This window comes from Podarcis filfolensis, assembly GCF_964270895.1.
Source record: "Podarcis filfolensis genome assembly, chromosome: 9".
NCBI lineage: Eukaryota > Metazoa > Chordata > Lepidosauria > Squamata > Lacertidae > Podarcis > Podarcis filfolensis.
The window spans coordinates 2,531,222-2,556,174 of record NC_139610.1 but is presented as its reverse complement, the minus strand read 5'-3'; the positions used below and the strand labels follow the sequence as shown (position 1 = coordinate 2,556,174).

The window sequence follows — 24,953 nt, the reverse complement described above, 5'->3', positions numbered from 1 at the left end:
TTTCGCCTCCCCCTCTTTCTTTTTCCTTTCTCCTCCTGTGAAGAGGCTGCACCCTAATGTTTTAATGTTGTATCTTAATCTTTTAAATTGTATTTTAATCAACTTGTTTTTATTATCAGTTGTTAGCCGCCCTGAGCCCGGTCTTGGCTGGGGAGGGTGGGGTATAAATAAATAAATAAATAAATAAATAAATAAATAAATAAATATAATTATTATTATTATTATTAATGCAGCTTGTATGAAGGGAGATGTAGATTGGGGAGAAATAGTTTGATACTGATTTAATATGCATTCTATTAACATGCTTTGAATGCACATTGTTGTGGAACATCACAATAAACATTGTATCTGACTGCACATCCTTCAGCTTCAGTACTGAAAGGTGTACATCTTCTCCTTTTCATTAAAAAAAAATGGATTCAGACAGAGGGGAAATGAATGTTTTATGCCATACATTATTTCCCTACCCACCAGTAATTAAATTACACTATATTGAGGGAGAGTTTTTTCTTGTAACATGTAGATGTGTCATCTTATGTCAGACCTATTTTTCTTTTTTCAGAACACAGTAAGGCAGAGGTGGGCAAACATTTTTTAGGTGCATTTTCCTTGGGGGGAAATCTTTTGGGTTGCATGCTAGCAGCTGGCAGAGTCAGAAACAAAAGTGTTCCTCATTTACTAACCCAGAAGGAAGACCGCCCTACTTCAGTTTTCACAGTGGCTTCCGCAGATGTTTATGGAGCAGCCATGTCCAAAGTCAGTTTAGGGGGCCTAATCCGGCCCGCCGTTCTATTAAATCCACTGGTTCCAGGCACACTTAATTCTCCCCCAGTCCCCACCTTTCAGATTCAAAATCTCAAACCTTTGCAGATTTTTTAAAAAAGAAACGTTTATTACCTGTTCTTCACTCAAAGTCCCAGGATGGGTTATATCATAATAAAACAATTAAATTAAATACATAAATAATGACTCTCACTAAAAGGACAACCAGTAAATAGATGAACAGAGGATAATAATAACAACAACAACAACAACAACAACAACAACAACAATAATAATAATAATTTGTTTATATCCTGCCCTCCCCAGCCGAAGCCGGGCTCAGAGCGGCTAACAACAATCAAAGTAACACAGCATTCTAAAATCATTCTAAAATAATTTCAAAATCAAATTAATGGCACCCATTGGGCTAGAGTTCTGTGAGGATATTGGGGGGGGGGGGAAATATGAACGAATTCCTATGCCCCACAAATGACCCAGAGATGCATTCTAAATAAAAGGACACATTCTACTCATGTAAAAACACACTGATTCCCGGACCATCCACGGGCTGGACTGAGAAGGCGTCTGGGCCACATCCAGCCCCCAGGCCTTAGGTTGCCTATCCCTGCTCCAACCACTGCACTCCACGAGGGTGTTTCAGATGGCTGCATCTGAAAATCCGCTGCATATTCAGCTGACCATGCAGACACAGTGAAGCAGGAAGCTGTGCTGGCCCTGAAGAAAACAATAAAAGGAAATGTTCTCTTTCCCCCACTCATATGTCATGCATATCTCAGCTTCCTTTCAAAAGAAACCTAAATGCATCAAACTATCCAAAAGGGATTGTAGGTGGACATGTTTTGAGTATTTGTTTTTATGTAGAAAGAGCCAAGTGATAGCTGGACTTGGATCCTGAGTAGAATGAGAACGGAATATCACATACAGCTTGTGATCTTAAACATAAAGGGGATATACATCTTCCTAATATGGGTTTAGAGCATGGGTAGGCAAACTAAGGCCCAGGGGCCGGATCCGGCTCAGTTGCCTTCTAAATCCGGCCTGCAAATGGTCCAGGAATCTGTGTTTTTACATGAGTAGAATGTGTCCTTTTATTTAAAATGCATCTCAGGGTTATTTGTGGGACATAGAAATTCGTTCATTCCCCCCCCCCTTCTATATATAGTCCAGCCCCCCACAAGGTCTGGGGGACAGTGGACCAGCCCCCTGCTGAAAAAGGTTGCTGACCCCTGGTTTGTAATGGTAATGGGACCCCTGACCATTAAGTCCAGTTGCGGACGACTCTGGGGTTGCGGTGCTCATCTCGCTTTACTGGCCAAGGGAGCTGGTGTTTGTCCGCAGACAGGTCGTCAAAAACTATGCACACACTATGCTTTCTGTTGAGGTCTTTTGTGTGTGTTTTAATATTTTGTTGGGAGATGCCCAGAGTAGCTGGGGCAATCCAATCAGATGGTGTGTGTATGCTTTTTTGCACACAATGCCCACTGAAATCAACGAAAAAGGATAGACCTGACATTCTTTTCACATTGATTTCATTGGACCTAAGGGCAACAAACAGACTGCAATCCTGTAAATAAATGCTTGTAATTGAATACAGTTGAACTCAATGGGGCTAACTTGGACTGTTAGGGTTTGGCTGCACTGGAGTTTACGGTTTGTATTCGCATTTAATTTGCTTAGTCCATCTTACGTTACCCTCAAACTCAAATCTTTATGCTTTCCCCCTGAAAATGTAGGTTTACCTAATGCAGGGTTAATCCAATAAGTTGGGGGAAATGGGGCTTCATAATGCTTCATACTATTTGTTTTGGTGAGGGTTTTTTGGTGGCGGGGGGTGGGGATCAATTGTCACTTTCTACTACTCTTTCCATGACCACTACTTGCTCAATTATTTCTTTTCTGGGGGTGCTTGTAACTCGTCCTAGTTCACTCCCCCTTTCATATCATCTCTCAGAAAACCACACAAGAAAATTTACAATTGCCTATGTGCTTCTGCACACTTTTGCGTGGGTTTAAAACACACACACAAAAGCCCTCTTTGCATGCCCTCTTGATATTTTTTAGGCATAATAGAACCAGCACATTTGAAGGGGAAGCCTACTGTTATGAACGGAAATACCGTATTTTTCGCACGATTGGACGCACCGGCCCATAGGACGCACGTAGTTTTCAGGGGGGAAATCAAGGAAAAAATATGATCCCCCCCCCAGCTCTGGGAGCAGTGGACAGGCTGCACGCAGCCTGTGCGCTACTCCAAGACCTTCTCCCTGCTTTTGCGGGAGGTGGCAGAATTCCCCCACCTCCCGCAAAAGCCCACAGGAGCCCCGCGTGACTCCTGCGGGCTTTTCGACCAGGAGGGAGAAGGGACTGAAACGGCCCGTCAGTCCCTTCTCCCTCCTTGGGGAAAAGCCCCCAAGAGCCGCTCGCTCTTTAAAGGGTGCGCGGCTCCTGCGGGCTTTTCTAGGAGGTGGGGGAATTCCTAGAAAAGCCAGCAAAGCCGTGCAGCCCCTTTAAAGAGCGCACGGCTTTTGCCTGCTTTTGCGGGAGCTGGGGGAATTCCCCCATCTCCCGCAAAAGCCCACAGGAGGGAGAAGGGACGGACTCGGCCAGTCAGTCCCTTCTCCCTCCTTGGGGAAAAGCCCCCAAGAGCTGTGCGCTCTTTAAAGGCTGCATGGCTCTTGCAGGCTTTTCTGCGAGGTGGGGGAATTCCCCCACCTCCTAGAAAAGCCAGCAGAAGCCACGGAGCCCCCAGCGCGCGGCTTTTGCCTGCTTTTGCGGGAGGTGGGGGAATTCCCCCATCTCCCCCAAAAGCCCACAGGAGGGTTGGAGAGTAGTGGGAAGGCGTCGCACGCCTTCCCGCTGCCCCCCAATCTCTGGGGCTGGCGATGGGGGAAGCGCTGCTTTCCCCACCGCCAGCCTCAAACCCGGGTTGGAGAGTAGCGGGAAGGCATCGCTGCCTTCCCGCTGCCCCCCAATCTCTGGGGCTGGCGATGGGGGAAGCGCTGCTTTCCCCACCGCCAGCCTCAAACCCGGGTTGGAGAGTAGCGGGAAGGCATCGCACGCCTTCCCGCTGCCCCCCAATCTCTGGGGCTGGCGATGGGGAAAGCGCTGCTTTCCCCACCGCCAGCCTCAAACCCGGGTTGGAGAGTAGCGGGAAGGCGTCGCACGCCTTCCCGCTGCCCCCCAATCTCTGGGGCTGGCGATGGGGGAAGCGCTGCTTTCCCCACCGCCAGCCTCAAACCCGGGTTGGAGAGTAGCGGGAAGGCATCGCACGCCTTCCCGCTGCCCCCCAATCTCTGGGGCTGGCGATGGGGGAAGCGCTGCTTTCCCCACCGCCAGCCTCAAAGAGCAGACTCTCCTGGCTTCAGCGGAAGCAACGCAAAGCCTCCGGAGCGCAGGCTTCGGAGGCTTTGCCTTGCTATCGCTGAAGCCAGGGAGCCTGCATTCGCTCCATAGGACGCACACACATTTCCCCTTCATTTTTGGAGGGGAAAAAGTGCGTCCTATAGAGCGAAAAATACGGTACATGTGAGTGTAGATCACTCTTGTCTAACTCAGATAAGGGGAAAGTCAGTCAACAGCTAAATAATGCTTGAATGTAGACAAGCCCTAAGTCTGGAGTCAAATTATGATTTTTAAAATTGTATTCCTTCTAGTAGTATTTATGAAAGCAGAAGAAGGCCAAAATCAATCATACATGTGGCAAAAACATGTCTAATTTAAATTTGCTTGACCTCTGCCCCCTTCTCAGTAACAGCATAACTTGACTGGATGACCACCTGACCAAAATCTGGAATTTGGATGAGATGGCAATTCACTTAAAATCAAATAGTTTTTGGAAAATGGCCTTGTGGGTGAAATTGGGACCCATGCTGGGCCAAATATGACCTATGAGTCAGAAAGTTATAGAGTAACATAAATTAGGGCTGCAATTAACTATTATACATTCTATTGTAGGTCAGGTCACCATATCTATATAGATCTATATATAGATCAGTCAAATTAATTACTTCCAGTGACAACATTATGACTTGTATATTCATTGACCGCTAAAGAAGACCCCCTGTGAGGGCTCATCCACATTTCTGCTTGTTCCGTGTCTAGAAAGCACAACTCTGAGCGGTTTCCCCCTTGCCCCACTCCTTTCCCAGGGAAAACTTGCTCTTTTGTGCTCAGCCGGAGCAAACATCAACCTGGAGAAAACCCGAATTGCTGTTTGCTCCGATTGAGCACCAAAGAGCAGTTTTCCCCAGAAGAAAGCAGCAGATTACGGGTAGATAAGCCCTGAGTTGAATTGAATCTGGTCTTCAGCATTAATTTTATTGTGGTCATCAAGGAGTTGGTCACATGAGCCTGATGTTTAGGCATCACCTTACATTGTTATGTTAGTAATGATTTAACCTTATCAAGGGGAGGGTTTTCAAATGCGTAGTAAGTAACCACACCCACCCGTGTGGACTCAATCTAGGTGAGCATGAATGGTTCCAGACTGAGAAAAACTACATTGGTCAGGAAGACTGATTGTAAGAGCCCTGGGTCACAAGTTTGTGTGCTCCTGACTGGGGAAGCCCAGGTAATGTTGGTGGTGGTGGTGGTGGTGGTGGTGGTGGTGGTGGTTGTTGTTGTTTGCACTCCACCCATCTGACTGGGTTTCCCCAGCCCCTCTGGGTGCCTTCTAACATACATGAAAGCATAATTAAACATTAAACATAAAAACATTTAAATCTGGTAGCCAGGATTGTTTTATTAGCTTCACCCAACTGCAGACGTTTCTAGAGAAGGTAGACCTAACCACAGGGATCCATGCTCTGCTCATGTTCATACTCCTGTAATGCATTTTATGTGCGGCTGCTTTTAGAGGCAGTCTGGAAACTTCAGCTGGTTCAGATTGTGGCTGCCACAGTCCTAATGGGTGCACAACAGTCAGCTTCACCAGTTCCTGTATTATACCAGCTACACACTGACTTCTGCTATGTTTCTTGGCCCATTTTAAAGTGCTTAAGCTATAAAACCCTAAACGGGCCTGAGCTATGTGATGGACCATGTGCACCCATACCATCCAGACCGCACACTGAGGTCTCAGTCAGAGGTCATCTTGGTGTGTCCGCTGCCTAGGTCTATGAAGTTGGTGACCATGTGTCAGAGAGGACCTTTTATGCAGTGATTGTTCCTTTGGCACACCCAGTGGAACTGTGCTAACATTGCTGAGCTGCTTGTGTGTCACTCTGACTTGCACCTTTACTTTACTATGTTGTGATTTGGCTGGATTATAGTCAATATGCTAAATGTTTTTAACCATTGTGGTTCCATCATTGATCCTATTAGGGCTTAATTTGATCCAGGGCTCAGCACAGTGCCTGTTTTCTGTGCAAAGGCTTCCATCCTAGGATATATGAAGTGAGAAGACAGGTCCCTGAACACTGGCATTTTTTCACCAATGAGTAAACATGGGGGTCCCCCCTTGGCAGGGCCTGGGGAAGGGCTTCCAGCCTGAGCTGTTGGTCAAGAAGACTTGAGCCCCTCCATTTATTCTGCTGTTGATTGCAGGAGGCAAAAGCAGAGCTGAAGTCTGCCCCTTGAGTGATGCGCTGGTTCTAAAAGCTGAAAGCAATAAAAAGGATATAATCTGCTAACTTGGAGTTCAGGATTTCAACAGGCAAAGAGCAACAAGTCAGTTTTAAAGAAGAGACTCTAAGATGAACAGTGTCTGTTAATGGTCAACTAACTTGCAGAGTTAGCTAAACTGTCCAGATCAGATGTGAGCCAACAGGAAAAGAGAAGTGGGGGGAGGTTCAAACAGGAAAGGATGTATCGGGAATTGGTTGGAACAAAACTGGTAAAATGTGCCTTATGTTGCTGAAGTGAAAATTAGGAACCAGCAAGGCTGGGAGGTAGGTGTACTCTCTCTCAGACTTTTTGTTTGTGTGTTTTGATTCAGTTCTGTGGCTCTCATGGGGCCGACCCTATCATTAGGCAGAGTGAGGTGTTTACTTCAGAACAAGGGCAACAAATTGTTAGCTATTCTAATTTTGTTGTTGTATTTTGACTGTCGGGAAGAGGCACTTGTGAGATTTTTCTGCCTCAAGTGCCAACATAACTTTCCCTACTATGGTCCTTTGACCTTAACGTGGGGTTGGGGTGAGGCACCATTTGGCGTTCTGCTTCAACTAGCAAAATGTCTTGGGCTGGCCCTCTCTGCGGCTATTTCACATACTGGGCAACTAACGCAGCTTTTTGCAGGAAGACTGAATGCATGAGAAGAGAAGGGGATTAGTCTGTAAAATAAAATAGTTGCGGTGCCTGGGGGGGGCAGGAATGGCAAACTGATGTAAAACTCAGCTTTTCAGCAATTTGCACAGGATAGATTATTTTCTCTTCCTAGAATATGAAATCCAATGAACCCTTAAGTCCTAAGTCATTCCCCCACACTTCCATATGCACACTTTACACTGTCTTTCCCCCTATCCGTGTAGGTCAAAATGACAGCTGGTGTAGTCTGGGGGTTAACAGAATGAAAGCTGAATGACAACTGTAAACAAGAGCTTCCCAGCTGGTGTCTACCATGGGTGTGCAAAGTGGGGGCCATTTTATAATTAAGGAGAAGCAGCGGGAGGGGGCAATTTACTATTGAAAGTTTATTTCCCTGGCCACTTTCTCCCAGTTGTAGGTTAATAAGGGGAAAAAGGGAATACGGCAGCCGGGAAAGGATGAAACAGCCCCTCCCCCCCATCTCCTGCTTCTTCCCTCCAAATGCACCCCAGCAAATCCTTGGCAATTGATGGCATACATTTAGTTGGGTTTCTGGTGTTTGCTGCTGAAAAGCAGTTCTCTTCTGGGTGCAGGATGGGGTGCCATAAATAGGAATATGGTTATGAGCTTTGGCTGTATCTCTCCTTTTCTTTTGATTCCAGAGAGACAGCAGAAGTCTAATTTTTTTTTATCTGGGAGCAATGATTAATTGGATGTGGATTAACAAGCTGAGGTTTAATCGTGTAAAGACAGAGAGGTGCAATAGGAGAACTAATCCAGGATTAGCTGCGCAGCCTGTTCTGGATGGGGGTTGCTTACTTTAAAATATATGGGGCTTCTTGAAAGATCAGCGGCTTAAGGGTGCTCCTGGATCCTGCCTTGGTCCTGAGTGGTCAGGTGGCAACTATAACTAGGACTGTGTCCATACGCCCATCCGGTCCAGTGTGATCCCAGCACTACTTTGGGAAGATGTGTACCCACAATGTTAGCAGCAACCCATATCCTGTATCATATGAAATACTGCATTTTGATGCAGTTTTCCTCCAAATCAGCTTTGATCCAAAGAAGAACCACCACCCATTATTATTATTAATGAATTTTAACCATTTTAATTTTACCTTTATTAATTCCCCACATCATTACTCCATACTGAATAATACTAAATTATTCTATCCATGTCCATAGTCCCTCCGCTAAGATCACACATTGGACCAGTATTCTATTTTTGTTTCTCATTATATATCTGCTTGTTCATATCCAGATCCATATGTTCAGCTCCGTGTCCTGTTGTGTTTACGATGGTATCCCAATCTCCACCTCTTAGACCTTCCATTTTTATTTTCCCCAGTCTTTTTAATAGCAACATTCTCTTAATTCACTCCAGATTGTATGCAAAGTACTTTCTCTCTGCTAAAACTAAAAAAAGGCCAGGAATGAAGACTGAAAGCTTTTTTTCTGCTCTTCACTTCATCAACACTATATCCAGATAGTAATCCAAATCATTTGTGACTTTATCTTCTATTTGTCCTCTAAATCCTTGTATGGAGGTCATCTCCATTTTCCTTTCCCTTTCCACATGACCACCAGGTTCCTTCCATTTGATCATTTCTTGATCTAGTCCTGCCAACTTTTCATCAGTTTGGTCTGGGGCCTCTGTGTATTCCCCATTTCCATTTTCTGCCTCATATTCCTCTGACTCCTTTTTCCATTATCATCTGGTTCATTTTCTTAATTTTCATCAAACATTGATCAGATCATTTTTAATTGTTCAGCCATCAATTGCTGAACAATACCAACAGTCACTGATTGATCCAAAGGTACCTTTACCATATTAGATGCTTTTAATGTTCTTGTTATTATTAGCCACTCAATCCATCTTAATATAGCCTGCTTAAAAACTATAGTCTTGGACTTCTGCGGCTGTGACTGTTATCTAGAAACAAATTCTTTTTCTCATGAGAGACATTTTCTTGAGTTCTTTAGTGGAAGTGGTAGCTCAGTCTCATAGCCACAATACTATATCACGTCAGCGACACCAACAGAGTTTGTGTGGTATTTTGCTTTTTATAGAGCTGGTAGTACCTGAAAAAGATGGAGTCCTCAGTAGCAACAGGAGAAGAACAATTTGGCACATCTGTTTCTGAGTATGATGCTGTCACAGAGGGAAAGAATCCTTGCATCTCTCCCTCACACCTGCAACCCAAGCAGAAAACCAGCTGGGAAGAGAACGCCGAGCCACTGGGAGAGAGCACCTCTCCTTGCAAGCTTGTGCCTTTGTCCAATGTGAATGAGAGAATTGCATTGCAGCAGCAGCAGCAAAAAGGTAAGGCCTGTTAACGTCCTCCAGTTGTTTCACCTCTCCTCAACCCTCAAACATATAATAATAATAATAATAATAATAATAATAATAATAAAATTTTAAAAAATTGTCCAGTAGCACCTTAGAGACCAACTAAGTTTGTTATTGGTATGAGCTTTTGTGTGCATGCACACCTCTTCAGATACCTGAAGAAGAAGAAGAATAGTTCAATCTGCTTCAATACTCATATGTTGCCAGTGAAACTATGTCAATTATGGTAGCATTGCAATCTAAAAGGGAAAATCACAGGGGTAACGTTGTATTATTTATTTGGTTTTGTTCTTAGAAAAAGGAGTGTCTCAATTGAAGTTCTGTTATAAGTAAGGGGATAATTTGCATTCATGAATGCGTTCAGCTTGCATTCAACTGGCTGTGGTTCAGGAGATTACTCTGCTGAAGAGCATACTTCATTACTTAAATTCCCAGTGTTTCTGCTCATAATATTATTCAACACATTTTGAACAATGGAATATTTCTACTATACATGATGAAAATATCTTTTTGACATTTCTGATGTTTTAGATAGGTAAAATTACATGGAAGTAAGTTCCATAGTGGTACTTACTTCTGAGTTAATATGCATAGAACTGTACTACTGTTGGTATTCTAATTTTTACCACATTTATTTATATTTAGTATATATAGTATAGTCTTTATTCCTTGTCTTTCATAATAAAAAAGTGAAATACTGCAAATATTCACATATCCTTTTGCAAAAGGAAGAGGCATCTGTAAGCCACTGCCAATCGAAGTAGACAGTTCTAAGCTAGATGAAGTAATCTGACTTCAGTATAAGTAGGTTAATCATATGTTCATATTCACACTCTACCAAACACATATTTTCAGATTTACCCCTGAAGATAACCATGGTAAGATGTAAGACGGGGGTTCCTGACTCTCAGCTGCAGGGTTATCTGAGAGGACGACTTCGTCTTCTGGAAAACGATGACAAAAAAGCCAGGGCAGTTTTCTGTGTAAGTCATTTACAACCAGTTATTATCCACAATTGCCCTCAGTGCCACAAAATTAAGCTTCCAGGATCTATAATAAGCCATGGGAATTGTTTTTGCACAGCCTGCTATCCCTCGTGTAGAAAATAGGGCTGGGCATCCCTGTCTCTGTTACCTGCAAACCACAAAATGGTCACAACTTAAGGGGGCAATAATTTTAGCTCTGTAGCTGAAGTCAACCTTATTTCTTGATGCTGTATGATAAAGCAAAGCTGTCAACTTGGCTGCCAACGCTTAGAATGCTATAAAGCTGAAATAACAGCACCTGCTGTATTCTCAGGCCAGTTATAGTATTCATCTTGAAAGCCCTAAATGGCCTGAGAGGAGGGTTATTCACAGGATCACTTGCTGCTTTCAGGCGCCTGGCACAGATATGAATCTCTTTCCGCCCACTTTGCTTCCCAGGAGGCGTTTCCACACCCACCCCACTTTCCTCACAATTCAACCCAAGAAGGATTATTGCGATGTGCAGTCTGATCAGACGAGCAACAGGAAGGTCGTCTCTGGATGAAGATTAGCTCCTCCCCACCCCACCCCACCCCCGCAGTCCTGCTCTCTCTCCCCCCCCCCCCTCAGCTGAGCCACACAAGGGGAATTGCAGGGAAAGGAAAGTTTAAACCTTCCCTCCCCCTGCCATCATTCTGATGCATCCCCACCACTGCTGCTATTAAGTTTAGGAAAAAGTTTAATAGTAGCAAGGGGCCCAATTATCATGGGAAAATGCAGGTGAAGGGATATTTAACCAGGCAAGAGGTCTGGGAGAGAAAGGGTGTAAATTACCGCTAATCCTTCCCACTGCCATTTCTGGCTCAGTCCACTGCTGAAAGATTAGTCCAAGTCCAAGTCCAGTCTTCTTTGCCTCTGCTGGTTAAAACTTTCCTTCCTCTTCACTGCCCCTTGTGCTGCTCAGCTGAGTGGAGCATCCAGGTCAGGTTGGGGAGAAGGGACCTGGACTGCAGACAAAATTTAGGATTTATCTAGAGGGCCCCCACTTCTTTTTCCTGCAGCTTGGCTGGGTATGTTGTGGCCCATGTAAGATTATAGATTGGCACTGAAGCAGCCCAGGGAGTGCAGATTGCACACTTCTGAACAAGAAATAGAAAATGGCATGTTTCTTGGAGACTCTGCATACTAACCAGTCAATGTGCATATTACCCAGCAAATGTACCAAATGCAATTGACACATGCCCAAACCTCTTTGGAGATTCTAGATTCAGGTGGGTAGCCGTGCTGATCTGACGCAGTTGAAATAAAAATAAAAATAATAAAAAATGGTCCAGTTGCACCTTAGTTTATAAGGGGCTACCGGACAATATTTTATTTATTTTTATTTTTATTCCCTTTGGAGATTATGCATCATATCTGGAGAATGTATAAAACTCAGTAAATATATGCTCATTTCCCAAGACCTGTTGGAAATTATGTATATTGACTGGGAATATGCAATTCTCTCTTCACAAAAGGTTTGTTTGTTTCATACAATTTATATACCACTTGGTTATAAAATAAAAAAATAAAAAAATCTCAAAGCAATTTACAAAACAATACAATGATCAGTAAAAAAACAGTTAAAAATTATTTAAAATGTTCAGATTAAATTAATTAAAACAGCAATAAGCTAAAAATGGATTAAAACATATGTGAACATTCTGCATATCTGGTTAGGCTTTGTCTAAACAAAAATGTTTTTAGTAGGCACTGAGAAAAGTACAATGAAGGTGCTTGCCTGATGTCAGTAGGCAGGGCGTCTCAAATTGTGAGTGCTGCCACGCTAAAAGATTGATTTCTTTCGAACACTGAACAATTATTATGTGGCACCTGTAGCAGTGCGAGTTCCGCAAATCGAAATGGTCTGGTGGCAGAGATGGCATAAGGTGATCTCAAAGATAAACTCGCAGGATTATGTGCACCTTCTCTGAAACCTGGTGACTCTGCACAATGGCCAGTTGTGTACATTGACCACTCAACTTACATTCCTATTAACACATGCAGGGCTTTTCTTTCCAGCTGGAACTCACCAGAACCGAGTTCTGGCACCTCTTTTTCTAGGAAAAAAGCCCTAGTTGCAAAATACATGTATGCTTTTTTGCTTTACTCGGTGCAGCTTTCTCACTCCAATCACTAATGTAGCTTCCGTAGGTCTGTTTCTCTTGGGGCAAACTTGTGGTTTAATTATTTCCACCATGATTTTTTCTCTTTTAGCTCAAATATGATTTAACTGGTTCCTTCCATAGGACTCACATATATGTATTGTCTTCATCTGTATTGGAACTGTTTTTAAATATATCTATATTTTAAAGATGTTTCAAAGAATTTGTATTGTTTCATCACATGTTCGCTGCCCTAGGCTCCCTTGGGAGGAAGGACAGGATATAAATTTAATCAAAAGCAACAATCAGCAACACATGGGTGTTTTTGCCTTTCTTAGGAGTTGTCTGCCAGGCTGCTGTCCATTCACAGTGAAGACCAACTAATAGTGGTGACATTTTGGACCTTTGAAGAAATCTGGAAGTTTGTAACTTATTATTCCCTTGGTAAAGCACTTCTGCCTATAGGAAAGTTAAGATTTTTTTGTGATTGTTGCTACTGTAAATATAAGTCCTCACAGTACATTTCTTCATAGTAAGAAATATAAACCAGCTTTTTTCAATGCTTGCTATTTTTTCTGCTTTCTTTGTTGGAAACATGCTGTTGGATTTTTACAGGTACCAAAGGGCTTGAAAATGGAAGGGTTTTCAACACCTTTGCTCATTACTCAAAGTGAAAACACTTGTAAGGATGAAATATTTATCAGCATAGCTTCCACTAGATAAAACTGAGGACTGTAAGCTCTCCATTTCTGTTTGGCTGAAGATGGGTGTCATAAACTAAAAGTACATAATTGAGCACTATGATGATGATGACAATGATATTTTATTTTATTTTATTTATTATACTGCCCTTCATCTGTAGATCTCAGGGTGGTTCACAACATAAAATTACAAAATAAAAAGCACAAAGTACATAATAAAAGTAAGAACAAAAAACAAACTAACAGTCCCCCATCCAACAACACATTTAATAGGGCACCGGGTGTTAATAAGCCAAAGGCCTGATTGAAGAGGAACATTATTGCCTGGCGCCTAAAGGTGTATAATGAAGGTGCCAGGCGAACTTCACTGGGGAGAGCATTCCACAGACAGGGAGCCACTGCAGAGAAGGCCCTGTTCTCACGTTGCCACCCTCTGGACCTCTCATGGAGGAAGCACATGAAGGAGGGCCTCAGATGATGATCTCAGGGTCCAGGTAGATTCATATGGAAAGAGGCAGTCCTTGAGGTATTGTGGTCCTGAGCCATTTTAAGCCTTTATAGGTCAGAACCAGCACTTTGAATTGGGCCCGAAAACTAATTGTCGGCTAGTGTAGTCCAGCCAGGATCGGTGTAATGTGCCTGAACCATTTTGCCCCAGTAATCAATCTGGCTGCCAAATTCTGCACCAGCTGAAGTTTCTGAACCATCTTCAGAGGCAGCCCTACGTATAACATGCTGCAGTAATCTAACTTTGAGGTTACCAGAGCATGGAGCATATAGTTTTATTCTCCATGACTGCTTTCAAGTCCTTTTTCTTTAGTTTTAAAAAGTTTGTTTCATCTCTGTTACGACAAATGAACTGAATTCAGAAATGCATAAAAAGTAGGTTACATGCACAGCCCTCTTGCCCTAGTTTTCAAAATCAGCCCCCTTAAAGGGTTCATATCATTGAGGGTGGGCAGAATTAGTTCATGGATGAAATGGGTTCAAATAACCTTTGCTGTCTTTGCTTCCAAAAGGTTATAGCAGACACAAACACTATGCAGATTAGAAAAAAAACATTATCAATCTTATCCCCAGCGAAAACATGCCCTGGCCAGGATATTTTATTTCTAGGCCACCTTTTAAGGCAAAGATCTCGCAGGACAGTTCACATAAAACTGTTACAAAATGATAAGATGCATTTCAATAAAAAAAACAGCAATCTAAAGCAGTGGTCTTGGAACTACTCACAGGTCAGCTACACCTTGTTACCTGCCCTTGTTTCTGCTATTACCGGCTTTATGAAAAAGGGACTTTTAAAAAAAACCCACTTACACTGAAAAATTTCTTCGGCAGGTTTTTTAAATCATTGTATGGAGAATCTGTTGCTAGATGATTATTTCTGGCTCTCTTCATCAGAGGAATCAGCTGGAATTGATGTTAGTCTTGATGAGGAATGTCTTGGTATGATATACAGAGGCCTATTAATTCAAGAAGGTACTGAGTTTGCATTAGTAATTGTCCGGAAATACTAAATATTCATGGAATTAAATTACATGATGATCTTTGGGAACAAATGTTGACTATTCCATATTACAAAATGCCGCGGTGTGGGGCCCCTCTCAGGAGAAGGAGGAGCTTCCAGCCAGGGGTCCAACTCTTCGGGGCAAGGGAGTTAGTGGGAAAAGGGGGAAAACATTTCCCTCCCTGGTTTTCCTGAAACCCCTGTTTGCCCAGTGGGGTGGGAGAGCTAAAAATAATGCCAGTATATTTCACATCCAGCAACCAGTGCACCCCATTGGTTTCAGATAGTACATGAGTAGTGGAAGACAGGAGTGCCTGGCGTGCTCTGGTCCATGGGGTCACGAAGAGTCCGACCCGACTAAACAACAACAGATGAGTCTAAAGAGCCTGGGATACAAATTTTCACGGCCCTCTAGTGGCTATGGTGGCTCATTTACCCAGAAGTAATGTATTTATGCAGGTGGTGCTGTGGGTTAAACCACAAAGCCTAGGACTTGCCGATCAGAAGGTCGGCGGTTCGAATCCCTGCGACAGGGTGAGCTCCCGTTGCTCGGTCCCTGCTCCTGCCCACCTAGCAGTTCGAAAGCACGTCAAAGTGCAAGTAGATAAATAGGTACCGCTTCTGCAGGAAGGTAAATGGCATTTCCGTGCGCTGCTCTGGTTCTCCAGAAGCAGCTTAGTCATGCTGGCCCCATGCTGTACGCCGGCTCCCTTGGCCAATAAAGCGAGATGAGCGCCGCAGCCCCAGAGTCGTCTGCGACTGGACCTAACGGTCAGGGGCCCCTTTACCTTTAATGTATTTAGCATTAACTCTGGAAGCATATACTTGATTCTGACCAAACTAAGCCTTCTAGAGCACAATATACATCAGGATCACACCCCCCACACACCAACAACCCAACAACCCATAGAACCACAGAATCATAGAATTGTAGAGTTGGAAGGGGTCCACCAAAGGTCATCTAGTCCAACCCCCTGCAAATACGACCATAAAACCTTCACCACCACCCCTTATTTGATTTAACAGCATCAAACATAAAAGAAAAGACAATGGTCAGAGTGTACTTCATGTTTCAGAGAGAGAAACACCCCTCCCACAGGGTCTGGGTTGGCTCATTTGGGGTTCATTTTATGTGGCTCATGTTAGAATGACTGCAAAAATACTTGATATGTTTTCAAATACAGCTTCTTTCTTAAGGTACCTTCTTTGTATATCAAAATGAGAACGTAAGTGAGAGAAGAGCTGCAGACGCTGGAGTCGGAATTCACCAGCTGAATTGGTCCGCTACTGAGAAAGCTCCTGAAGAAACGGGGGGAAACCTGGCTAAGGGCTTGCCAGAGCCCCTGATCCCCTTCCATCAGTAGGTCTCTGAACTTAACTTTCAGTTCCACCTGTGTGTGCACGTGTATTTGCAAATATACACCAAATGGCTGTTCTGTAATAAAATACATGCACATTTCTTCATAATTTCCCCCAGTTTTACAGCAGATGGAGAAGGATTAATATTTAAATGTTTGATGTCTAGTGAAAGTGACAGCATTTTCTATGCATGGCAGGAATTGTTATCTCCTTGAACGTATGCCATATCCAACCTGCACACAAAATATAGATTTGTCTAAAAAACAAAAAAGAAGAAGATTGGCCAGCTTACCATACAAAACAAACACTGACTATATGAAAAGAGTGTGCAACAGCAGAGGTGTTCAGAAGACAGAGACGCCCTGGATTTGTTCAATGAATGTTTGAGGGCAGCAGTAGGATCACGTGGGCCCTTCCACGTTGACACATGACTGTTGGCCATGCATGCAGCACCAGCATGAAGAGGGCAGAATTCCACCTTACTTCTGAATGCACAGCCTTCCATGTGTGGTCACTCACTGCAGACAAGCATGGCTCGCAGGCATGTTCCAAATGCCATCTCAAGAATTCACTGAATGCAACAGGGAATTGTTTTGCATAGCCCTGATGTTGCTTTGCTTTTTTAATTGATGGCTTCCGATGATGAAATGAGCGGTCTTGAAAGCTCTGCCATTTTCCATTTGGAATAAACATTGCTATATAGAATAGTGCGTAGGGCTTTAGGTTATCAGCTTTATATGCTAAAAACGAAGTGTAACATTTCACAGTGAATATTTTAACATAGCTCTCTTGCAAATCTAAATTTAGCAACAGCAGTTAGATAATATATATAAGCAGCCACAATCCAGCCACAATCCAGCAGAGTTAAGTGTGCCTTGAACAGTGGTGTTTTGCATCACCAGGAAACTGTATTAATATGCTCCATCATTTCTCTACATTTCTGCCTTTGGTGCAGTTTCCCTTTCTTATAACCAAATGAGCATTGAAATTGACCTGATGTTAAAATTGCTATTACTGTTTTGGCAGGCCAAACTAATTTCCTTGAACCTTTCCCTTGCTAGATGGTTTCTGAAAGAAAACACAGACTCTGCTGATTTTGCTGTAAGAAATGAATCTGTAGCCACAGATCAAATAGGTAAGTAATTGCTATTAAGACAGAAGTTGTAATAGTTCTGATGAGTTGTGACAAGAACGGAAATGAGAAAACTCCATTTTGTGCGTTGCAGTTCGAAAGCACATAAAAGTGCAAGTAGATAAATAGGTCCCGCTCCGGCGGGAAGGTAAACGGCGTTTCCGTGCGCTGCTCTGGTTCACCAGAAGCGGCTTAGTCATGCTGGCCACATGACCTGGAAGCTGTACGCCGGCTCCCTCGGCCTATAGAACGAGATGAGAGCCACAACCCCAGAGTCGGCCACGACTGGACCTAATGAGGTAGGCAAAAACCCCACAGAACCCTAGCCAATCCGTCTGCTGGTAAAAAAATTTCTCTCAGGCCTTGAGAATCAGCAACCAACTGTGTCCATAGCAATGCTGGAGGTGGGATTCCCCTGTAAAAGGAGACTATACTGCAGAAGAAAGCGGTGGATGGGGAGAGCAGGCGTGGGCCTCCTTTTCCGCCCTGGGAGCAGACTGACCAAGGAAGTCTCAGTCAGCTCCACTCCCAGGCGCTGCCCAGAGAAGCCAGAGCCCTGTCTCTGATTGGTTCCCTGGTTTGGGAAGCCCCTTCCCCACAGCCAGGCAAACCATATGGGGAAAGACTGTGGTCCCTCCTGGCACTGTGTGCTGCTGCAAACTGGGCTCGCTGGTAAGCTGGGAATTTGTACTGACAAAAACGGAATGGCAGACAAAATTATCTGAGTATGCTGAGATGGCAAGATTGACAGGGAAAGCTAGGAATCAAGAAGATCAACAATTTAACAGAGAATGGGATAAATACAGACGATATTTAAAAGATTACTGTAAACATGTAAAATCTTTGACAGGCTTTGAATGACTCCTGCAATGTGATATAATTCTTGGACGTATTGGATAACTGCAAAATAGATGCTGTTTAACATGCAGTTGATATAGAAATGTAGAGAAGGAGGGAAGTCTCAATACAGGAATAACTTATTCCTTATTCCCAACGTTTTTTTACTTCTTTTATTTACACTACTGATGGAGAGTTACAACTGTGATTCATTGCATAAAACCAATAAAGATTAAATAAAAAATAAAAAGTTGGGAATTTGACCTTGTGGCAATGCCTATGCTTTGAGACCAGTTTGCCCAGGACAACCAGCCATGTTGCATCATTGTTTATCATAGGAGGCCCCCTTTACATGGAGGACTTGTCCACTTGTCCCATGCTTCCCAGGCACGGGTCCAGGCGGTTTTGCCTTTGCCCCACTGCTTTCCCCCAGGAAATCCACTCTTTAGCAATAAACCAGAACAAACAGCAATCACAGAAAACCCAGTTGTGTTTGTTCCGATTCAGCACTAAACTGCAGCTTTTCCCGGGGAAAGTAGCATGGCAAGTGGAAGTGTGAAGAAGCCCTATGTCAACGCTGCAAAGCTGGCTTGGGGGTTTCATACTTTGTGTTGGTGTGTTGCATATTTATATAGTTTTGTTGTCCATCTGTCATCTATCATTGCTTGGTTCTCCCCCTTCCACTTCTTCTCATAGCAACCCTCAGGTTTTGAGGTACTATTGTCCAAGTCATACAGTGAGCTTCAAGGCTGAACTGGCCCTAACCAGTCCTAGGCTGTGTCCTGATTCAGATGGTGACATAATCTCACAAATGGGTCATTCAGATCCAATATTATTGGTGCCTGATTGATACATGAGGGTCCACACGCTCTCATTTTTCATTCTCCATATTAATTGTTATTCCCCTGCTTGCTATCCACGTCACTGGAGAAAATATCCTCTGTCTTTTGTTTTATTTATGTTTTGTCCCTCCCCGTAATCACCCATCCCTCACTCTCCTCAGGAAAACCTGTTCTTTAATGCTGAATCAGAACAAATGGCAATTTGGGTTTTCTGCAGTTTGCCATTTGACATTTTCTGGAGGTTGCCATTTGGGTTTTTGCAGGGAAAGCACAGGGGGGGAGGGGCGAGGCACGAGTGCTCAGACAAGGAGCTTTAAAGCGAGAAACATGGCATGAAAGGAAGTCTGGACAAGCTCTAAGTTTCTAGCATTAAACCGCAGCTTGCTTGGCTTTTAAAAAATATATTTGCACAATTCTGATTTAAGAGAATTCTGCAGGATTTGTAAGAATTAAAACAGTTTGAGGCTTCTTAGTTCTCTGAATAGGGTGCGTGCATGTGCCAAATGTCCTGTAAAATCAGACAATTCCTCTCTCCCAGCCATCTCCAAACAACACCTAACTTAGAACAGCTCAGGAACATTGTGCTGCTGAGAATGAGGAGGGGAATCAAATCACTTAGATCATATAGGAAGATGAGCAGGTGAATGAATCCTGGGTGTGTTAGCCGACATTTTGGGGTCTTTTAATAGTGTTGCCTAAGTAGATACGGGAACAAAGTTGACTTCTGGGTTTGTTGGAGGGTCTGGTCTCTGTGTTTTTATCTCTGATATATGGCCTGTTGTTGCTGGTGTGAGTAACTACTTTAGTCCACATTGGGGCAGGGGGATCTCCACTTATCATTACTGTGAGTCCCTTCTCACCACCTGCAAATGCTACTGTTTGCTGTAACTGAGAGTGGCTGTGCTGATACTAGAGTGGCTGGGTATAAATAATAAATTATTATTATTATTATTATTATTATTATTTATTTTATTATTATTATTATTAGTCACCTGCAGCATCAAATTATGGCATGCAGCAAGTCCCACTCAACCCAACTAAATCACCTCTTGCCTCTTTGTTACATCAAAATCTATTTACTCTTATTTCTCATGTGACTTGTAATACTAAAAGTAATGATGTTGACAACATATTACCTTGATACCTTATTTTAAATAAGTTACTGTATTTCCCAATTCTTTGTTATTCAGCCACAGGATTTTCTGTAGCAATTGTTAGCCACGAAAGTGCTGTGCCTGAGGAAATTGGCTTCCAGAAAGGAGACAGAATTGAAATTATTGGCTACTTTATGAAATGCATGAAGTGGTTTGTGGGAAGACATGCCCCTACTGGCCAGGTTGGTTTTGTGCAGAGTAGCCATGTCAAACCTGATGACTTCGAGATGACTGCAGCAGAGTAAGTACTATGGATGACCATAAAGCCAGGCGGTTACTCTATCCACCAGCAAATTCCACTTTTAGGAATGTTTCTACTGCTGTGCATCGGAGGTCATGAATGCACATCTTTTACTCCAAGTTTGAGCATTAGAACATAGAACTCAAAAGCTTTCTAGCTAACTATATTGTAATAGACACAGGAATATTCTGTTCTCCAGGTATACTTACTGCTCTCAAAGGCTAGAAGTGACTTCCATTCATGGGCGTAGCCAGGATTTATGTTAGTGGGGAGCAGGCAAAACCTCAGTTAGTTAAGTATTTTTATTGATTTACTTGATTTGGGGGGAGCAGCTGCCCCTCTGCCCCCCCCCCCGGCTATGCCCACTAGGTATGTTTACTTGAGGAAAACTAGAGAGAATTTTGGAATAATAGCTATTTCCAAGTGGCAGTTGAGACTGGAAGCCTTCTAGCAAAGAACTGACAGGTTAGCTGAAAGCAGTGCAGTATGCGAGACGCAGGATCATTATCCCTGGGTTTGGTTTTGGTGCTCTTGTTGCAGGCTTAGGGCTTCCACAGCCGAAACAGCATCTTCAAGACCCAGCACAACTCTCTGCCCCATTCACTTTCTTCCTTTCTGACAGCCTCTACTTTCTGAAGGCCAAATGTATAAGTTTGTTCCCCTTGTTTGACTCCTCCTCTTGTTCATAGCCAAGGACAGATTAAGGTAGTTGAGGGCTCAGGCACCATTCCCAAAATAGCCTCGCCCAGGAACACATGAAACAAGCAACCATAAAATAAGTATTGTAGTATCTTTCACAGTTTCACAAGTCCCAGCAAACCCTCCCCCATTTATTTTTATTTTTTGCCAACCTTGACATGCAAAAATAAGACACTCTGAGCATGTGCAATTTCACATTTTAAACACCCTAAATTCATCATTGTGTTTGCTCACTTCCTGCCTTTCGGTTCGGGGCGGCTCAGGGGCCGCTTAAACAACCCCCTTGGGCCGCTTGTGGCCCCTGGGCCCTAGGTTGCCTACCTCTGTCCTAACTCCTCTGTATCGTGTGCTTCCTTCAGACCTCCATTCCTGGCTTTCTTTGAAGAGGAGCATTCTATTTCTGCAGAAGAAAATGCCCTTTTGGAAGAAAATGTGGTGAATCTCTTGGCACAAACATCACATTATAACATTTGCAATTTATATCAATTAGGTAAGCAACTCCAGTGTTGTGTTCTTATCTGCATGTCCACACCTTTCATTTTGTGCTGTGGAATATCCAATAAAATGCCATTGTGGAATATCCAGTAATATTGTTTAAGTCTCACTGAGCTCAGAATAACTTAACTGTATCAACTTTCAGATTCAATAACTTGAGTTATTCTGGAGAAAGCTAAAGTCTATTACAGCTAACCCCCAAAAATTATTTTTCGCAAAACATCCAAGTATAAAGACAAAAACCATCCATATGCCAATTAATATACAATAAGGATGAAATCCTCATTAAATCTAAAAACTGCTGTCTCCTGGCTTTGACCTTTCAGCCTTCCTAGTGGCTTCTATTTGCAAAAATATCACATCAAACAACATGCAGAATCCAATGTTTTCATTTTCATTACAGCAGCTGTTAAGACTTGAAATCATGAGCAAGTTGTTCAGAATTCATATTCTGCCTTGCTCCTGTTCCTTCAACACACCACAAATGAATTACAATTTCTGCTGGCTTCATTCTGTGAAATTTCAGATTCTTATTTACAAAATATATGCAATAGGGCTATTGTGATCCAGGGTTGTGCTTAATACACCAGAAAATGAGCAGGTGGATTTAATGAAAAGGATTGTGTTCACATTGCATATTTTGTGTAGTTCCATTCTCTGCAATAACTACAGCGATGGAGTGGCTTAAATGTTTTTCCTTCTATTATCAGATGGCCAGGAAGATTTTGAATTTGAGAAATCTACCGAGCGAGGTAAAAGGGCAAAGCAGAGGGATTATCAATATGTGCATCTCCCCGCACCCCGACCTTTTCAAAGTGCAAACAGCTGCATTGGACTGTGGAAAAGGCCCTGCAGGAAGCAGTTCAGTCCTTTCCTGGTGCCCTTTCCCTGATTGAAATCCTGTCCCGCTCTTTCCTCTGTCTTCCCTACTTTGGTCCAATGTTTTTCTTGTAGTTCTTGGTATTTCTTCTTGTGCAATGAGATCAATGTATATCAACAATGTAATGCAGTTTACTTTTTCCTCTGAAAAGCAGATTTTGCCGTTCGTTGAGCAGGTGCTGGCTGCTTCGGACCAGACCTGATCTTATTATTTCTGTTGCTATTTTCAGGTGGGATTCAGTTCCATACTGGCAAATTCCAGGTTGTGCCATTGCAGTTGATTGCAATGTCTTACACAACAAGCCACTTCCCCAAAATATAAGATTTCTTGGAAAAAAGAAAGTGACAGAGAAATGCAATGTGACGTTTGAGATAGCACTTGCTTGTATGCAACACCCTCTAGTCTCTCCACAAAGAAATCAGAATGAATGCTCATTAAAGAGCAAACATTGTCTAATCTCTCTGCAGACAAATCAGGATAAATGTCCCATAAGCAGGTCTTCAACTGACTTCTGACCTGGTAATTAGACCTGGGCATTTATCACAATGAGTTCTTATGACTTATGTTTCCCTTACTTCCTGCGATTCTCTGTCTTTTGTATTTCAGAGATGTCACATTCCTTCCTTAACAAGCATTCTGGCACAATGAAAGACAATATGGTGCATTCCCTGATGAAAGCGAGAAGCTTACAGTTGCACAGGGAAGACGTCAAGGATCAGAAAAGGCCACTCTCTGCTTCAGATGAGGAGATGCCTTCTAAATCCCAGGATCCACACTTCTGCATATGCCCAGCTGATGGAGTTTGTGGGCCAGAAATCCTTGATTCCTTACTGTTGTTTCTGAACTGCAAAGGATATGAGAGCAGTTTCAAAAGCATATATGACCTCTCATTTTCCTTTCTTAGTACCCTATTCCATGGCTATGCAAGCGAGGAAGATCTGGTTGATTATTTTGTACTGGCAAGGGAAGCAGCCAAACGAGCAAGTCTGCCAAGGGCTTTGGCGCGACTCTGCTATCTCCTGGGGAGAATGAGTGTCCGGAAGTTCAAGCTTTCTCAAGCTCGGGTTTATTTTGAAGAAGCTTTGGCAACAACACAGGGAGATTTTAGTGACCTCTTCCTTATAGCTTCTCTTTATACAAATCTAACTGGTATCTACCTGAAACAAAAGAACAAGGAAAAGTGTGCTTGCTTTTTTGAAAAGGTTGCTTCTTTGCTTATGGGAATTCCCAGCTATATCATCAGCACCAGAATGGAATCAGATATTCTGAAGTATGCTTTAAAAAGGGCAGTGCTGAGTCAAAGCAAGTATGCAGAAGCTAGAGCATGCTTCCTGCTAGCAAAGCACTATCTGAACTTCCGCCAGGGCGAAGAAGCCCTGCCATTCCTAGAAAGGCTGCAGCTTCTGAGTAATGCCTTGGGTTTACAAAATGGCTCATTGTCAGTTGATTGCTATTTTAAGCTAGGTCCACTCTACAGCGAGAAGTGTTTGCCCCACCTTGTGCTAAGCTGTGTTAAGGTCGCCTCTTCTTGCAGCTCATGTACTTTGTTGGAGTTATTCAGAAGCATTGACTTAGTATTTAAAAATGCTCCCAAAGTCCATTGTTTGAAAACTGTGGGACAAAGACATCCCTCCCAGACTGCATATTATCTCAGACAAGTACTCCACTTGCTAGAGACCAGCAAAGAACACCCAAAGTTGTGCAGCATGGTTTGTTGCTATCTATCTCTACTATATAGCCACCACAAACAGTACGGAAAAGCAATCGACTACATGGAGAAGGCACTAGATACAAATGCACATTCAAGCAGTGAAGAACTTATTGGTCATTTAGTCTTCCTCAGTTGGCTGTATATTCTCCACCAACAAAACACAGTGGCTCTGGACATTTTAAATGCTGTAGTAGAGTCTACACAGAGCAGTCATCAGCAGTTAGGTATTGTTTATAACATGATTGCCATTGTTTTAAAGAGAATGAACGATACAAAGCAGGCAGCTGAAAGCTACTATAAAGCCCTGAGCATTTCAAGAGAGATGGGAATAGTACATAATCAGGCTGTGGCTTTGGCCAACCTTGGGATTCTTTGTCTGCATTCAGCTGCCAGAAGTCTTGGAGAGCGTTTCTTAATTAAAGCAGTAACACTGTTTTCTGAACTGCCAAGTGTTGAGTGTGGCAGAGATTTTATATACATCCTTCTCAGGCTGGGATGCTACTATGCCAGTGGAATTTATAAAGATAAAGGGAGATGTTGTTTTGAATGGGCATTTTTGGTAGCAATGGAAGCAAACCATTTGGAAGGTACGTATATTATCTTGCTTTCAAAACTGGGGTAACTTGTATTTCAGGGCCACCGTTGCAGATGCTAAAATGAGAAGTTATCTCTGCACAGGGAAATATGAGAAAAGTTGGTTCCCTTATTTCCTTTGTAAACTCATTTGCTACTCTTGAATTAGCTTGTTCATTCTTTGTCATAATTATCAATGGACTTCCTGTGTCCCTTCCCTCATCCTACTAGAAAAAGCTTCTCAGGACAGAGATTGCTACCTCCAAATTCTTCATTTGTTATAATGAGCTGGAACCAGCAATGGATGTAAATACCAGGATGAGGTGATAAAAAC

The 24,953-nt window shown here is 43.0% G+C and overlaps 1 protein-coding gene across 7 annotated transcripts in view; it reads left to right on the top strand.

Moving 5' to 3' along the window:
- Positions 1–24,953, top strand: part of SH3TC1 (SH3 domain and tetratricopeptide repeats 1) — a 41,340-nt gene that overhangs the window by 7,851 nt on the left and 8,536 nt on the right. For 4 of the 7 annotated variants that reach the window (XM_083630124.1, XM_083630126.1, XM_083630125.1 and 1 more), the window contains exons 2-11: positions 9,100–9,352; positions 10,235–10,362; positions 12,827–12,932; positions 14,528–14,668; positions 15,894–16,056; positions 17,117–17,190; positions 20,057–20,261; positions 21,320–21,450; positions 22,166–22,207; positions 22,942–24,633. In XM_083630124.1, coding sequence (XP_083486250.1) covers positions 9,121–9,352; positions 10,235–10,362; positions 12,827–12,932; positions 14,528–14,668; positions 15,894–16,056; positions 17,117–17,190; positions 20,057–20,261; positions 21,320–21,450; positions 22,166–22,207; positions 22,942–24,633 — 2,914 coding nt within the window. In that variant the 5' untranslated portion in view covers positions 9,100–9,120. Of the gene's footprint in view, positions 1–5,408; positions 6,672–9,099; positions 9,353–10,234; positions 10,363–12,826; positions 12,933–13,106; positions 13,171–14,527; positions 14,669–15,893; positions 16,057–17,116; positions 17,191–20,056; positions 20,262–21,319; positions 21,451–22,165; positions 22,208–22,941; positions 24,634–24,953 lie in introns of those variants that run through there. The other 3 variants (XR_014551934.1, XM_083630122.1, XM_083630127.1) reach the window with 3 other exon arrangements.